At 47.0% G+C, this 17734-nt stretch overlaps 1 protein-coding gene across 8 annotated transcripts in view; it reads right to left on the reverse strand.

Moving 5' to 3' along the window:
• MOCOS (molybdenum cofactor sulfurase) overlaps window positions 1-17696 on the reverse strand; it is a 60329-nt gene extending 42633 nt beyond the window's left edge. For 2 of the 8 annotated variants that reach the window (XM_086372728.1, XM_086372727.1), the window contains exons 1-6: window positions 17417-17696; window positions 10236-10325; window positions 8930-8996; window positions 7148-7792; window positions 3029-3105; window positions 318-517 (exon numbers count right to left, since the gene is read on the reverse strand). In XM_086372728.1, coding sequence (XP_086228854.1) covers window positions 318-517; window positions 3029-3105; window positions 7148-7792; window positions 8930-8996; window positions 10236-10325; window positions 17417-17459 — 1122 coding nt within the window. In that variant the 5' untranslated portion in view covers window positions 17460-17696. Of the gene's footprint in view, window positions 1-317; window positions 518-3028; window positions 3106-7147; window positions 7793-8929; window positions 8997-10235; window positions 10326-12055; window positions 12200-17059; window positions 17234-17416 lie in introns of those variants that run through there. The other 6 variants (XM_086372732.1, XM_086372730.1, XM_086372726.1 and 3 more) reach the window with 4 other exon arrangements.
• Window positions 17697-17734: the final 38 nt, after the last annotated feature.

Raw genomic sequence — 17734 nt, forward strand, 5'->3', positions numbered from 1 at the left:
ATATGGCAAAACCAATACAATATTGTAAAGTTAAAAAATAAAATATATTTAAAAAAAAAGAAGGAAACTTATTGTACCAACTACCCAGAATAACGTATTTGAGAAGGCAAACCTCTGGCCCCAGTGTGTTTTATACCACCCCTCAAAAACATTTAAAATTGCCTGTTTCTGAATGACACTGGGCTGCTTCTGCTGCTGTGTAAGTGATGGGTGAGGGGTGGGGAGGGCCAATATCTTCACAATCAACTCACCCAAGAGACAACTAATGATTGTAGATGCTGAAATGAACAGATTAGCAGGATGAAAAGAAAACCCACCTGGGAGTAACCAACGACGTTCCCATGGTCATCGAGCACGTTGAAGCTGATGACCGGACCCTGCACCTCCGGGCTGCTGAAGTCAGAGTCACTGTAAATCTGCACGACAGGGGCTCCGTTGGGGTACCGCAGGGAAGACAAGGCAGTGTAGGTGTACTGAGCCAGGGTAAACGTGTGCTGCCGGATGCTCTCCATCCCACCTCAGAGCAGCGAACGGGGGTGAAAGGGAAGCATGAACGTGATGGAAAATTCAGTCTCAGTTTTAAGAACATGAGATCATTACTGGCAAACTTGGACCTCATATTAATGATTTTAAACACAGTAAATCCTCTACACACAAATGAGTTCCATCCCGGAAGTGCGTTTCTAAGTCCAACTTGTTCGTTAAGTCCAACAAAGGTAGCCTGTGATCGGCTGTATAGAACTGTACCTACATAGGTTTTTAATACTTTTCACACAAGTAATACGTAAGAAACAGACACAAAAAGAAAACATTTTTAATCTTCCAGTACAGCACCTTGAAAAGTACAGTAGTGCCAGCTACATCACTGCTGTTTTTATGTCTGTTTCCAGACATCCTGGTCTTGAAATAAAGACACTGTACCATCACACTCTATACCTTATAATACAGCAGAGTACACAAAAGTACAACCACTTGTAGAGGGTGCACGCACATGAAAATATACGCCAGACACGTGAACTAACGTAGGTGACTAGACACAAGAATGCATGTTCGAATCTTTGAAAGTTCGCAATGTGAAGGTTCGTATGTAGAGAACTTACTCTACTTGTAAACAGAGTATGGTACTGCCCACACAATAAATGTTTAGGTCATCGGTACCGAATGACAGTTTACCACTACTGCTTCTGTGGAATTTTTCCATAGAAAGTGCTATCATCTTCCTTTTCAAAATAAAAAAAAAAACAAATGTTACTTAAGCATTCAGCTAATTTAGACTCTTTTGTAACAGACTGCAAAAATGTATAATTTTGTCTTTAAACATATTTCTTTTTTGCTGTTTTTTGGTGAGTGTTTAAATCATTTTAATACTATGCAAAGCAGCTAAGGATACTTGCTATTCCATGGATGAACTCTGAAAATATTATGCTAAGTAAAATAAGTCAGGCACAAAAGGACAAATATCATATTATCCCTTTTATGTCTGGTGCCTAAAATATGCAAATTCATAGAAACAGAAAGAATAGAGGTACTATGGGATGGGGAGGGGAAATTGGGGAGATACTGTTTTTTAAGTTTGGGATGATTAAAAAGTCCTGGACATGGACAGTGGTGATGATTGCTCTACAGTGTGAATACACTTAATGCCACTGAACTATAAATACTTTAAAATGGCTAAACTGACGCCACTCATATTACATAGATTTCACCACAATTTTTTCTAAAAAAGAGCAATTAAGTAAGGAAAACTCAGGGTCTGCCTTATTGCGGAGTTGACACTGTCAATCTGCTTTCAGAGGTACCCCAGACCTGTCAGACTCTGTCACTTGTAGCTCGGACACCTCGTTAGCATCTTGCCTTGAAAAAGTGCCTGTTTCTCACTGTCTGTTTTCACGGTCTCCGCTTTGTCAGGGTGATGCCCGCTCACCAGCCTGCATTACTGTCAGGACGACCCTTCCACAAGTTCTGTTTGTAGTGCTCGGATTAGGCTGAGGACCTAACGGTTACGTTATTTTGACAAGAGAGAGACAGAGAGAGAAAGGGCTGCCTAACTACCATGCCAAGCCCCTGGCTCACCACAACTCCATCCCCTTCTGGACAGGACAAGCAATGCTGCCCCGACCTGGAAGCTCAGCCTCTGAAAGGAGCGACAGCAGCATAGCAGGGGGTGGAGGCCCGGCTCACCAGAGCTTCTTCCAGCCTGTACCCCGTGTCAACCCCACAAGACCGGATGTGCACCCGTCTGTGTGTCAGACTATGGGGAATGCCCCCACCTGCTCATGCACCCCAAGCTCTTGTCAGGAAAGAAAGCACGTGTCACTGCAAAGGCCAGCAGCAGAGACCACATCTGGGGACTCGGGTAAGGCATTAGGATTGCGTGGGTTTAAACCCGAGCCCTCCCAGGTTCCCTGGCCCTAGGGAAGACATCTAATCTCTCTGAGTATAAGCTCCTTTGTGGGCAAAGTGGGCTCATCACAAGGCTCCCCTGTGGGAAGACCCAGCAAACTAAGAGCTTTATAAGTTCTCAGGATCTGTAAGCATTCCCAGTGCAGGGACCAAGGATGGCTCCTCTGCTTCTATGAGGTTACTAATCTCAGGATTTGGAAAGTCTCTATTCTTAAAATATTTTTAACCCACCAAAAAGAGAGAGAGAGAGAGAGAGAGAGAAAGGTCCAGTCTCTTGCTCTTGCTGCAAAATCATTTCTGGAAGTTGTTCAGAATCGGCTCCACCCGAGTCAGTGCAGAGCTGCCGGTTGCTCATCTCTCGCACAGACTCTCTCCTTATCTGGATCCCATCCGTGCCAGGGCTCCCTTCAAGAACACCGGCAACAGGAGCAAACGCCACATGGATAGAGATGTCCATTGAGGGGACAGTGGCTAAGACTTCACATTCCCAGTGCAGGGGGCCCGGGTTCAATCCCTGGTCTGGGAACTAGATCCTGCATGTCGCAACTAAGTGCTAACATGCTAAAGATCCCACGTGCTGCAACTAAGATCTGGTAGAACCAAAAAAAAAAAGACGTCCACTGACCTGTGAGGCGCTCTAGGGCATCAAATCCATGTTTTAGTGCTATCACGTCAAGAAAGGAGATGGTGCCATCTTCAAACCTGCAACAGTGGGGAGAGGGACAAGGTCAAGCTGTGACCAAAGCCTCCGTGTGCATTTCATGTATGTAACACCAGGGCTTTGTGCCTCTGGTCTACAGAGACTTTGCCTCTGCTGCCTTATACGCTGTCTCCCCTCCCGCCTCAAGACAGATGGCTGTCACACCAAGACACGCAGGCTACCTCTGTCCCTGACCTGTTCCGCAGCTTATGTCTGACAGTGATGATGAGAGGCCCTGAAAGATAGTCAGAACCTCGGAAGACTTCAGACTTGACAAAACCTCAAGTGCTGTGGCTCCTACCATGCTGCCCTTGACCCCCAAGACAGCACCCCTTGACAGGGTGTTGATTCAGTAAGATCCATTGTGTAGCCACAAGGTTCTTAATAAGAGTCTATCGCTCCAAAGTCTACAGGACTACAGTTATTAGAAGGCTCTCAGTAAACTTCCTGTTACCAAGCTGTTCATTATATTTACTTTTTTTTTAATGGCTCATTTAGACAAAATCCTCATCAAATCTTTATTGTCCATGGACTGCATGCCAGGCACTGTTCTGGTTGCTAAGGATACAGCGGTGAACATAACAAGTAGGATTCCTGCCTTCACAGGGCTTCCATCCTTCTAAGGGTACTGAAATAAGGAACGACAAACAGCAAGCACACAGGGAAGCCAAATAAGCACAAGCCAGGGGTGACAAGTGCACTGAAGGGCTGGCGGCTGCTTTAGATGAGACGGTCAGGGCAGGTCCTCTCCGAGGAAGATCACTCAAGCAGAGGCAGAGTGAAAGTAAGGGAGCAAGGGAAACTGCTCATTTTTGAAACAGCTAAGTTCACAGTTTCAAAGGGAAACAGCATTCCAAGGAGGGATGCAGCAGAAAGCCCTGAGCAGGTAGATCTGGAACAGGAAGAAGATCAGTGGGCCTGGCAGCGCTCGGAGGGCAAGTCAGAGAACTTCACCCTGGGTCAGACGAGTGGCTGGAGGGCTCTGAGCAGAGACAGTGACTGTGTGGATGGGGCCTGGGTTTTGATAAGATGCCACTGGCTGCTGCATTAGCAAGGGAAAGACTGGGGACAGCAAGGAGTTTCCAGCAAGCATCCCATGGACTGGGGCCTGCCAGGCTCCTCTGTTCATGGAATTCCCCAGGCAAGAATACTGGAGTGGGTTGCCATTCCCTTCTCCAGGAGATCTTCCCAACCCAGGGATTGAACCAGGGTCTCCTGCATTGCAGGCAGATTCTTTACCAGCTGAGCTACCAGGGAAGTGGTGACAAATAGCAGCCTTATGCAAGTTGAAGCTTTCAATGGAAATATCATGCTTTGTGTTTTAATACTCTAGGGATAAGAGTTGCTCAAAATATCATTACCACAATGCGAATTTTCTTATAAAACAAATGGTAATTAATAAACATACCAAATTAACAGTGAATCAATTGATATTTAATTGACCATATAATAAATAAAGTCTTTAATAAATTAAACATGATTAGGCAATAATAACTTCAGCTATTAATTGATCAATAATAAATATTTATTGATCAAAATTTAATAGACTCAGGAGAAAAGGGAGGTTTTATGTTTCCATCAAAAGTTGTTTTCATTGGGTTATGAAATAGAAAAAGATTAAGAACATGGGACTTCCCTGGCGGTCCAGTGGCTAAGACTCCACACTCCCAATGCAGGGAATCCAGGTTCTATCCCTGATCAGGGAGCTAAAATCCCACATGCCTCAACTAAGAGTTCACATACCACAACTTAGACCCGGTGCAGCCAAGCAAACAAATAAATACACAAATATTCTGTTAAAAGAGCATGGTCTAGGTACATGCTCAAGAAACATTTGGATTGGGTATTAAATCTCGTGCGTGCTAATCTAGGCTTAGAAGGAAAAAAATGAGACTTTTTTTTTTTTTGCCACTAAGATCCCACTTGCAGGATCTTAGTCCCTTGACCAGGGATTGAACCCAGGCCACCAAAGTAAAAGTACCAAGTCCTAACCAGAGGACCACCAGGGAAACTCCCAAAATGAGACTTCTAATGGTAAATAAATACATTCAGCTGTCTGGGAATCTTGGTGCAGCACCTGCTAGAAGGCAATTCACCCAGACTGTAAGAGGCAGCGCACCCACACCCACGCCCCGCCTGTAACGAGCAGCCCTGTTCCTCCTCACCTTCAGGTGCCCCTATTGGCTTAATAAAATTTCGGTTGCTATTTCGTTCTGCCTTTAATTTACATGGTGTGCCTGTCATTCTTTTCACTTGGTTACATTACATGCTACACTATCACACTTGGATTCAAGAGATTTTACATTAGCATTCCTGTTTTTAGAACTGCCCGTCAATGGAGAAGTTCTAAATAAAAGAGACATCGGATAGCTTCATAACGTATTGATGCCAACTCAGTCTTGATGCTTCACCTATATTCGTGTTAAAGAACTGTACCCTCTAAGAGATGCACTTTATAGGACAAACATGAGGGGCAGAGGTCAAATCACAGGCCCCAGTTCCCACGGCGGGTAGCAGGGGAGCCACCTCCCAGCAGTCCAGCTCCGAGACCTACACTCTGGGCTATGACCTTACTGCCGAGGTCACGCCCCTTCCTGCAGGACCCTCCAGTCTGACCTGGGTCTGTGGGGGATCTGAACCCCCTTCCCATTCAGGCCCTGTGGGCTTCTCAGGCCCCAGCACAGTGACCAGGTCCTGGCCCCACCTCATGGTACCTGGCCACCACCCGCTGTTGGTCCCTGCCAAAGCCTGGATCGGCTGCCATTTCCACCTGCTCATACCTTCAATCTTCATGCCCCAGCCTTTGCCATCTGGGAGATTCCTGGACACCACCCACTCCACCTTCCCCTGCACCCTGAGAAAGACACACAGACCACCAAACCCAGGCAAGGAGCTGCGAGCCCTGAAACCTCCCTGGTCACTGCTCCCCGGGGTGGGGAGTGCTCATAGAGACTGCTGTTAGCAGCGCTCCTGAATCTGGTAGTCTCTCATTTGACCGACTCCTCCTGCTGACCAGATACCAAGCTGAGCTGATTCTAGCTGCTGAAATACAGCCATGCTGTCAACACGTGTGCACACTTGTGCCAAATGGTACCAAATTCTTAAATCGCTGCTTCAGCACCTTGTTTTATGTCTTTGGATATGTTTCAGTATCTCCAAGTTTACAGTCTATGGGAACTGAATAGAATTTGTATCCTACTGTTGTGCAAAAATTGTATGCCTTCGTGCTAAGTCGCTTCAGTTGTGCCCAACTCTTTGCAACCCTATGGACTATAGCCCGCTAGGCACCTCTGTCCAAGGGATTCTCCATGTGAGAATACTGGAGTGGGATGCTGTGCTTCTTGAATCGGTTCATAGTGCTTTTTAGGTCTTCTATATCCTTCTACTTCTCTGTATATTCATTCTGTTAATTTTTGAGAGTTTGATATTGAAACTCCAACTAAAAAAAAATCTTAATTTATCTACCTAAAAAAATAATTGCAATATACAGTGGAACTACATGTAACATTGTTCTGTATTTTCCAAGTCTCTTATTATTGTGCTACCGTGTCTGTCCATGGCATTTCACAGGCAAGCATGCTAGAGTGGGGTTGCTATTTCCTTCTCCAGGGAATCTTCCTGACCCAGGGATTGAACCCACATCTCCTGTATTGCAGGCAGCTTCTTTGCCACTGAACCACCGGGGAAGCCTGAGTTATCATACTTCCATAATTGAAAAAAAATAAAAATTATAATAAAAAAAAGTCACTGCTTCAGTAGCTTCTCCTCATGTCAGTGCTGTGGGCAAAGGCCTGGTGCTGACTCTCCTTACCCCTGGAAGACCTTTATGTCTTCTGCTTACAGCCCTTACCAGCAAGCCCTTGCTCCCCAACAGCTGTGGAGAGGCCCACACATGGGCTTCACAGGCCTGCTGTGGAAGCTCCAGCCCACCCCCGCCTCCTTTGCACAGTCCTACAGGTGGCCTCCTTTGCACAGTCCTACAGGTGGAACGCGCCAGGCCCCCGCCATGCTGACGCTCAGCATCCGCTCCCATCACCAGGTTACCTCTCAGCCACCGACTCTCTCGGGACGTAGAAGTCGTCTCCCGCGAGGTACGCAGCTGCCGTGCCTCCTCCGAAGTAGGTTTTCCTCAGCAGAGCAGCCAAACGGTTATTCACCAGCAGAGCGCCCAGGCCAGTGGGGAAGCCAAAGATCTTATAGAAGGAGATGGGGACAAAGTCGGCCTGGTGAACCGACAGGTCCAGAGGCGAGGTGCCCACGAAGGCGGCCGCGTCCAGCAGCACGAACCACTTCCCAGGCCGGCTCGCAGGGCGCCTCTGCCCGGACTTGACCTCGCCTATCCAGGACAGCGGGTATCTGGTTCCGGAAAAGTTACTCTGGGCCGGGTAGCAGAAGAGATGCGGAGGCTGGCCGGCGGGGTCCCCGGCCGCAGCCGCGTCCTGTCTCTCGGCCGACCACATGTCCTCTGGCCTGACGGGGATGGAAGAGACGTTCATGGCCGCGGTGATCTTCCTCATGCCCACCACGGACGTGTGGCTGTCGGTGAGGTAACAGAAGCAGCTGCCGCTGCCCTCCGGGCCTGGGGACACCCATGGGAAAGCCTCTGCCACCAGCTTAAGAGCAGCCGTGCTCCCGGAGGTGAAAATCACCGTATAGTCCTCCGGGGAGGTGTGGAAGTGCGCCAGGATCCTGGAAGAAGCACAGCATCAGGCCACTCCACGGTCTCCGTGTGCATTAAACGCTCAGAGGCAGCTGTATTTCTACTTAATAAGACGTCTCTCCACCATGTGTGTGTATGTGTGAGTGCTCAATCACTCAGTCGTGCCTGACTCTTTGAGACTCCCATGGACTGTAGCCCACCAGACTCCTCTGTCTATGGAAGCTTCCAGGCAAGAATACTGGAATGAGTTGCCATTTCCTCCCGCAGGAGAATCTTCCCAACCCAGGGATCAAACCCACATCTTCTGCGTCTCCTGCACTGTAGGCAGATTCTTTACCGCTGGGCCACCAGGGAAGCCCCCTCTCTATCTTAATAGCTAGGGAAAAAAAAAAAAAAAAAACCAGATAGGCTTGGCCACAATGGTGAAGTGAGATCAGGGGCAGAGGAAGCTGTGGGAAGAGATGCAAAGAGGTGCAAACTGGCAAAATTACCCAGCCGCCCAAATCCCCACCCCCAAGTGGATAAGACAAAATCCACAACTACCTTAAACTCAACTGAAAACACCACTTCTTGGTTTAGTGTCTGGCTCTGTCATAAGTTCTAAGCCATCAACTTGTTTCAAGTTGCTTTTAACACAGGCAATCCTATAGCAAAAGGTGTCACTTTCAAGTAGGAAATAATTTGAAATTGTGTTGAGTCAAGTATCTTTAGGTACCACCTAAATTATCTGCAAAATTTGTTATGTGCAAATATTAGTAAAAGGGAGGGGAGAAACGGAAAAAACCAAGATGTCTAAATCTGAAATACGTAAAGGAAAAAGCCAGAGAAAGCACTTTCTTCTCCCCGAAAACAAGACTTAGGAACTAGGGTCACTCCTTGTCACTCTGACCTCCAGGAATGGTGGCACCAGCCCAGAGCCACACACAACAGCTTGGATACCTCAGAGGCACCTGCCTGTACTCGTGATGGCATCTGCTCTCGCTCTGCACCTGCTCACGCTCACCTTCCTGACCTCTGACCCGGTGGTTAGCAGCGTGCACGTGTGGCCATTTAGCTGAACATGGTCTTCCCAAAACCAACTCAGCACCTTTGTGGGACGTGGGCAGCTGGTAGGAAGTCCATCCACCCACAGGCACCCATGCAGGTGGGCGCCCCGATTTGCTCACCTGAAGCGCACCTGTTCCACCGTGTCATGGGTGAGCTTGCTGCTGATGTTCTGGCTGTGAGGGTTACCTGGAAGGTTACAAAGACAAAGCCGCAGGGTCACTACTCATGGTCTCTCCTGGTGTGTTCCTCCAATACCCTCTCCTTCAGTTTCTCAAAAAGTTAAGCAAAATAATAATAATAATAATAATAATGTATGATCCAGCCTCCCCTGAGCTCCAAAGAGTAAATTTAATCAGAGAAGTGAAAAAGTGCAGAAAGATAGGAAAACAGTCAAGCAAGACAAAATAATAATAGTTGAGCCATTAAACTAAGTTCCTCCTCACCACAGGCTATAAGGATAGATTCTGGGCCATGTCCTTTGGGCTGTTTTGTAGATTCCACACCCCGACCAGGTGGAAGAAGTGAACTGAATACCGCACCTATCCAGCTCTGTTCACATCTCTACCGCTCTCCTCCCCTCCCTGTTTGGGGGCTGGTTCCTAAAACCACTGCAGGGTCCTGGCACATGCTGCTGCTTCTGCCTGAAATGCCCTCTCCTCCTCTTTTCCGAGTGAATTCCTGCTCCTCCTCCAGCATCTGCCCCCTCCTGCAGAAGCTTTCCCTGATAGCCACACTGCCGACTCACCATCACTCTGCACATACAAAGCCCCCCGGGGAACTGGGGTCTTTGGGTCACAGCCCCTCACGCCATTAATAATTTACTTTATTTCTGTGTTACACTACTTTACTTTTTCTTTTTTTTACATTTATTTGGAATCACTTGATTGAGGTCTTGTCTCTCCTAGACCGCAGTCCACGAAGGCAGGGAACGTATTTACTTTGTTCCCATTACAACATGATGCTCCCAACACCAGGGCGGTTTGATAAACACTGATGGAGTGAATGAGTGCATGTTCCCCACTGTCCCATCCTCTGCACTGCGCTGGCCCCACAGGGCCACCCCATCACCAAATGCAGCACCTTCGTACCCCAGGCCTCCTCCCTGACACCAACCCCTTCTTCTGGAGGTTACCTGCATATCCCTGAACCAGTCTCTCCTACCTAGCAGCACATGTGCTATGGGACTGACCCTAGGTGCTTGCCTGACCCCCTCTCATGAGGGGCTTGCCCAGCACTGTGTATTCAGCACTTTCTCCCTCGTCCATCTGACATTTTATTAGGCAATAGATATATCAACTGAATGCATCGGGTTGGCCTGAAAGTTCGTTCAGGGTGGGACAGAAAAACCCAAATGAACTTTTTGGCCAACCTGATAGTTGGATGAAGCTCAATGCAAAAAATCAGTTACGCTGTATTTTTCTTTACCATAAACGTTTTCCATGAGATCTTTCATGAAGCTTGTAATCTGGCTCTGGGGGAACAATGTGGTTCCTGCATGGTCAAGATAGACAGTTCCTGAAAGAAAATACAAAATAAAGCTGCGATTATTTTCAGAGGTATTTCACTCACTTTATCTAGATCTGCTTTGTGTGAACCTGGCCAGTGCCCATTTGATGTGTTTAGACATAACAGGACACTGATTCGCCCAGCATCTTGACATGTGCTTCTTCTTTTTTAATATTCTTTTAATATTCTTTTCCATTAGGGTTTATCACAGGATACTGAATACAGTTCCCTGTGTTATACAGTGGGATCGTGCTATTTCAGTTCAGTTCAGTCACTCGGTTGTGTCCAACTGTTTGTGACCCCATGGGCTGCAGTACACCAAATTTCCTTGTCCATCACCAACTCCCGGAGCTTGCTCAAACTCATGTCTGTCTAGTCGGTGATGCCATTCAACCAATCTCATCCTCTGTCGTCCCCTTCTCCTCCTGCCCTCCATCTTTCCCAGCATCAGGGTCTTTTCCAATGAGTCAGGTCTGCATATCAGGTGGCCAGAGTATTAGAGTTTCAGCTTCAGCATCAGTCCTTCCAATGAATATTCAGGACTGATTTCCTTTAGGATGGACTGGTTTGATCTCTTGCTGTTATACATCCTATATATAATAGTTTGTGCATGAGTTCTAAGTTGCTTCAGTCTTGTCCAACTCTGTGCAACCCTATGGACTGTAGCCCACCAGGCTCTTCTGTCCATGGGAGTCTCCAGGCAAGAATACTGGAGTGGGTTGCCATGCCCTCCTCCAGGGGATCTTCCTGACCCAGGGATCAAACCGAGTCTCTTATGTCTCCTGCATTAGCAGGCAGGTTCTTTACCACTAGCACCACCTGGGAAGCCAGTTTACAACTGCTAATCTCAAACTGCCAGTCCTTCTCCACTCCCCAACCCTCCCTTGTTGATGCGTGATTCTTAATCCAAGCAAAGTCATGAGCAGTGGAGGAACTGCACTTCAGCACTTATCGACACTTAGGGCCCTGAGAGCCTTCCTGATGAACCAGGTCTCTTCTGAACCTGGAGGAGCAGCCCACATAGGGAAGGAGGAGGAGCCTAGCAGATGTCCCTGATTCAGGATGGCAAAGCTATTTCACACTATGATTCACACCCTATTCTGGAGTTTCCATGCAGCCTCTGTGGCTGTCCAGCCCTGATTCTGCTTCCCCACAGTGACTTCCACAGTCTTCAACCTTTTAACAGCTCTGAAGGCTTCAGAGATGCCTGGGAATGGAGGAAACCTTTCCAGTCTCTCCCCCAAATAGAGACAGGCAAATTGAGATGACAGCAAGATATCAAGCCTTACCAATCAGACTGCCCCAGATCAAAAGGCTGGATAACTCACTGTGTGGGTGAGGTGTGGGCAAACAGGCCCGTTGGGACATGGCTGTAGGAGGGAAAACTGGTACCACTTCTTTATGAATAGCAACTTAGCAATGTCACTTATGCTTTCAAAATGCAAACTCTCCTTGACCTAGTAATCATCCTCCTGAAATCTACCTTATAAATTGTGAAATGGCCTGTCAATGAGGACGTTCAGTGCAGCACTGTCTATGTATTTAAAATAAAGAATTTGAATACCTCCATCTGGTATTTTGTAAGTACTGCCATGGAACAAACTCCAAGACATGTTTTCAAGAACATACATGTGAATAGATTCATTCATTCTTTCATGTACTTAACAAATATTTTTGCTTTGTGCAGAATAAAATTTTCATTTATTTTATAATGGCTTTATTGAGATTAATTCACGTACCATAAAATTTGTCCTTTTAAAGTTCACAATTTAGTATATTCATTTAGTATATTCATATTCAACGTGATGTCACTCAGTCGTGTCCGACTCTTTGCGATCCCATGGGCAGTAGCCTACACCAGGCTCCTCCATCCATGGGATTTCCTAGGCGAGAGTACTGGAGTGAGTTGCCATTTCCTTCTCCAGGGAATCTTCCCGACCCAGGGATCAAACCCAGGTCTCCCGCATTTTAGACAGACGCTTTACCATCTGAGCCACCAGGGAAGTCCTGAGTATATTCATATAGTTGTGCAACCATGGCCACTATCTAATTTTAGAACATTTCATTCATCCCAAAAAGAGAGCCCACAGCCATTACTACTCACTCCCCAAATCCACCCAGCCCTAGCCCTGGCAATCACCAATCTATTTTCTACCTCTGTAAGTTCAAAGGGTAAAGAATCCTCCTGCAATGTAGGAGACCTGGGTTAAATCCCTGGGCTGGGAAAATCCCCTGGAGGAGGGCAGGGCAACCCACTCTAGTATTCTTGCCTAGAGAAGCCCCTTAGACTGTAATCCCCTGGTGGGCTATAGTCATGGGGTCACAAAGAGTCAGACATGACTGAATGACTAAGCACAGCACAGCATATATTTACCTATTCTGGACTTTCCATATAAATGGAATCATACAACAAGTGGGCTTTTGTGTCTGGCTTCTTTCATTTAGTATAACAATTTCAAGGGGCATCCATATTGTAGCATGTATCAGAACTTCCTTTTTTATGACTGAAGAGTATTCCATTTTATGGAATGCCACATATTTTAACTAGTCATCTACTAATAAATATTTGGTTTTATTTTTGCCTATTATAAATAATGCTGATGTAAATATGTGTGTACAAACTTTTGTGTGGACATATGTTTTCTCCCTGGTTAGTTGTTCTTTCACTTTCTTGATGGTATTCATTGAAAAAAAAATGTTTTTAATTTTGATGAAGTACAATTTGTCTATTTTTATTATTTGTAATTTTGGTGTCATAAGAAACCATTGCCTAATCCTAATGATTTATATTTATGCTTTCTTCTAAGAGTTTTATACTTTTAGCTCTTATATTTAGGTCTTTGATCCATTTTGAGTTAATTTTTAAATACAGTGTTGAAGAGGGGTCCAACTTCAGTCTTTGGTGTGTGGATACACCATTTAAGATATTCTTTTTTCTCCTACTGGATGGATAGTCTTGGCATCCTGATGAAAATAAATTGACCATAAATGTACAGGCTTATTTCTCAACTCACAATTCTACTTCATTGGTCTGTGTGTCTATCTTTCTGCCAATACCACACTGTCTCGATTATTGTAACTTTATATAAATCTTACTTACCTTTCCTTTTATGGAAGTGTAAACCCTTCAACTTTGTTCTTTTTCAAGATTGCCTTGGGTATTCTGGATCATTTGCATTTCTACATGAATTTTAGGATCAACTTGTCAAAAAAAAAAAAACCTGGGATTTTGATAGAAATTGCATTGAGTCTTAGGTCAGTTTGAGGAGTAGTGACATCTTAACAACATTAAGTCCTTCAATCCATGAATGTAAAATGTCTTTCCATTTATTTAGGTCTTCTTTTGTTTCAATGTTTTGTAGTTTTGTATTTCTTTTGATAAGTCTTATATTTCTTTTGATAAATTTATTCCTGAGTATTTTATTCTTTTTGAGGCTTTGGGAATTGTTTTCTTCATTTCACTAGCATAGTGTTCATTGATACTATATAGAAATTGAATTGATGTTTGTATACTGATCTATACTACAACTTTGCTGAATTTGTTTTTTAGTTCTGTTTTGCGTGTGGATTTTTTTTTAGGATTTTCTGTATACAAGATTACACTCTCATCAAGTAGAGACATTTTACTTTTTCCTTTTCAATCTGGATGACTTTTATTTCATTTTCTTGCCTAATTTTCCTGGCTAGAACTTCTAGGACTATACTGAATAGAAGTTCTAAGAACAGATTTCCTTGCCTTGTTCCTAATCTCAAGGGTAAAATTTTCATTCTTTCACCTTTAAGTATGAGGTTAGCCGTGGGTTTTTTTGTAGATGGTCTTTATCTGGTTGATTAAACTTCCTTTTATTCCTAGTTTATTGAGTGTTTTCATATTCAAGAAATATTTTGGGGCACTTACTGTTTCAGGCACTGTTCTAAGTGCTGGGAACATAACAAGACAAAATAGAAGCCGTATGCTAGTAACAGAGAAAGACTATAAATAAACGTAAATTATGTCAGGTGGTAAGAAATGTTATGGCTGAACCATGTGAAAACAAACAAACAAACAAACATGTACACATACATATAAACATAGCCAAGCACTGGAAAGGCATACAAAACATAAATGGCAGCAGTTGACTGTGGGGTGGCCACGGTGGCTGCAGCTGGAACGAGAGTGGGGGCGCCCTGGCCACTCTTCAACCTCTTTTGGCACCTTTTGGATTTGGTACCATGTTAAATGTATTGCCTAATCCAAAACATTAGTTTTCAAATAATCTTCTCATTTACTGAAGATTCAGAAAGACACCATACCAAAAGAAAGGCTGTTGTCCACCCATCATTAGGGAGAGCTACAGTGAACTGCCATTATTATTAGAAGAAACAGGCAAAAGACCCCTAAACTAGTTGGCATTAGGTCTTCAAGAAAGGAAATCCCAGGATCTGCTCTGGCTCGTGTAACTTCAGTTCTCCGTTCCACATAAGGTGAGTGACCATCAGTCAGCACCCAGAGGCTTTAAGAACCATTTTGAACCACATCTGTGGAATCAACAAGCTCCCTTCACGAAAACAAGGATGTTCCCATCCAATGGGTTGGGAAATATTTCAGCACTTAAAGGTTAAGCATTTAATTATCCAGAGCAAACCACTTAACCAGACAAATTCTCAAACCTGCAGGAAAACTTTGAGGGGATGTGGATAGGGGTCAGGGTAAGGAAGAAGAGGGGGAATCTTGAGTTATTTTGGTTTGCTTATTTTTCCCTGCCCTCTTGCTGGTTCATTTGTTTCCATGTGAAAAAAGGTGGGATATTTTCCAAGACTCTCAGTGATGGGAAGGGTGAGTTTAGTCCACAAATGTCTACCACAATCGTAATGCAGAGGAAATGTTGGGAAATTGTACCAAATAGATAGATGACAGATAGATAATCACAAAACACTACCACAAATAGAGTAGATGTTAAAGGGGCACTTAAGGCCAGCCTGAGATCCTAAATTTTACCCTGAGGAAAAGCGTGCTGTTCACTGAGACACAAGAATGAAACAAAGAGACATCTACTTCCTACTTTCCCAGGTGATGTTGAGAGGAGGGGTCAGCTAATGATGGGTGTAAGAGATCACATCTGGAGGGGATCAGGGGATTAAGGAGGAGGGATGCTAAAATAATTAGGGACTGAACAATAACAGCCTCTGGGATTTGCTTCAAAAGAATGGGACACCTTTCTCACTTCCTCTGCACCTGTCGGGTGTTTATTCTATAGCTGTCTCTATTTCTGTGGGTGGGAAGTTTCCATAACCAAAAAAATTCAGAGAAGGAGAGGGAGATGGGGAGGGAAAAGGGGAACTGTCTCCAGCAGGTCAATGCGGGACTGGGAAGATCAGGGAGAGAAGAGAGACGGCCAGAGGGCCCCTGTCTCCTCCTTGAGCCTCTCCAGGTAAGTACAGACCAGACCACAGCCCTTAAAGCTCCCAAAGGAGGAAAAAGAAAAAAAGAATCACTTTCCGAAACATGAGAAAATGAGGCAAAAAGCTGATTAATGAAACATACATCCTGGCTGCTGTTCTGTCACAAGCTGGAAAGTGACACTGTTCACCAAGACAGAATAAAGTAAAGAACGTCAAAGTCGTAGACGCTCAGTCGTGTCCTGCTCTTTGCGATCCCATGGACTGTAGCCCACCGGGCTCCTCTGTCCATGGAATTCTCCAAGTAAGGATATTAGAGCGGGTAGCCATTCCCTTCTCCAGGGACTCTACCCGACCCAGGGATCAAACTCCCGTCTCCTGCATCGCACGCAGGTTCTTTACCGTCTGAGCCACCAGGGAAGCCCAGAATAAGTGCACCTCAAATCCCGGTGCCCGGCGCCACGTCCTGCCCCTTACCCCTCATCTCTCCCAGTTCAACCAGCACGCCGATCTACGCTTGGCGAAGCCCCTCATACCAGATCCCCGGCAAAAGGATGAGTCCCGACCCAGTGCGAGTGGTCCCCTCCCGCCCTGCAGCAATGGGCTGGGAGGACCGCGGGCCACAAGGAGCTTGACTTCCAATTTAAACTGCCTGTTCCGCTTTGCGGAACTCTCAGGCACGATGTGATCCCGGTCCTCACGTCCAATATACAAGCTCGTCCTGTACTTAAAAAGTTCAAATTGCACGGTTTGCTAATTCTTCAGGTCCCCCACCGAGCTGCACTTCCAAGGCATTGTTTTACCTACACGAGTGAGAAAAAAAAAAAAAGAAACTTCGAAAAGAAAAGTTGCTGCGAGGCAACCCAGAGTCTGGAGCGCAGCCCATCGGTCCCCATCCTGCGCGCCCGCAGAGTCGCGGTCCCCACCCGGCGCGCTGGCCTCGCGAGCACCGCTCCCGCCCCCGGGCGAGCAGACGAACAGTCAGAGCTGCCGGACATTCCTGCATTTTGCAACCCTGGCTCCATTTGGACTTTTAGAGCCAGGAGTCTCTCGGGCAAGCAAAGGCAAAAGAATCCTCAGTCTTGTTCCCGGAGGGCAGAGACAGGTGGCAGAGGACCATGTCGGTCCCACAGGACTGGAAGTCTAAGGAGCAGCAAGCCTTGGGGTTGCAGGTAGGACCCCAGCGAGCCGCGTCCATGAAGAGGGCGCGTGGACACATCCCTCTAGGTCTTTCGATTCAAGATGCGACGCCAGTGAGGTAACGCCGCTCCCACCGGGAGCAAAAAGTTCACCCTCCCCCACGTTGGTTCTAGAAACCGCGTATCCCTCACCAGCCCCGCACAGGTTCCCCTCGCCGGTCTCACCTGCCAGGCGGCCGAACTCGCGCGCCCGGAGCTCGTGCAGGGTGCCCCTGCCGTACCCGTAGACGAGAGGCTGCAGGCTCGAGTCCAGGAACCGCGCAAAGGGCAGCAGCTCGGCTCCCGGGTGCGCGGCCCCGCCGGCCATGACCCAGGCCTGCCCGTCGCGCCGTCCAGGCCGGCAGCGGCCGGGAAGCGCCTGGGCCAGCCCGCACGGACTCCGCCCCGCCGCGCCCCGGCCTCGCCTCCTGGCCCTCCAGTGGCACCGCGTCCCCGCCGAGGGGCGGCGCCTCTCTGGGCCGGCCAGGCAGGCCCCGGGTACGCTGACTCACGGAGTTTCACCCATTTCTGCCCTTTTCCCACCTGGGGACCGGGGAAGCAGTGCCCGTGGTTGTCTGCTTTGCATCGCAGTCCATGGAGATGCCCCCCAGACCCTGGGAACGCAAAGTTCAAGTGTATCCGCGGTCCCACGGACAGGCGGATGGAAGATGCAATGAACTGCTTTTGCTGCTGGGAATCCTGGAACCTGGAGATCCTCCCGGCCCGACTCTCCCTGGCCCGAGCCCAGCGCAGCGCCCGGGGACCCTCACTCTCCCCGGAGGAACTCCAGGGTTCGGGGCGGGGCTTTTGCCAGGGCGTTGTCCGGAGTTGCGGCTCCCCAGTGGGGCGTGCGCTCGGCGT

Source organism: Bos grunniens, chromosome 24, assembly GCF_055505025.1.
Source record: "Bos grunniens cultivar Pamir isolate PY7600 chromosome 24, Bosgru_T2T1.0, whole genome shotgun sequence".
Classification (NCBI taxonomy): domain Eukaryota; kingdom Metazoa; phylum Chordata; class Mammalia; order Artiodactyla; family Bovidae; genus Bos; species Bos grunniens.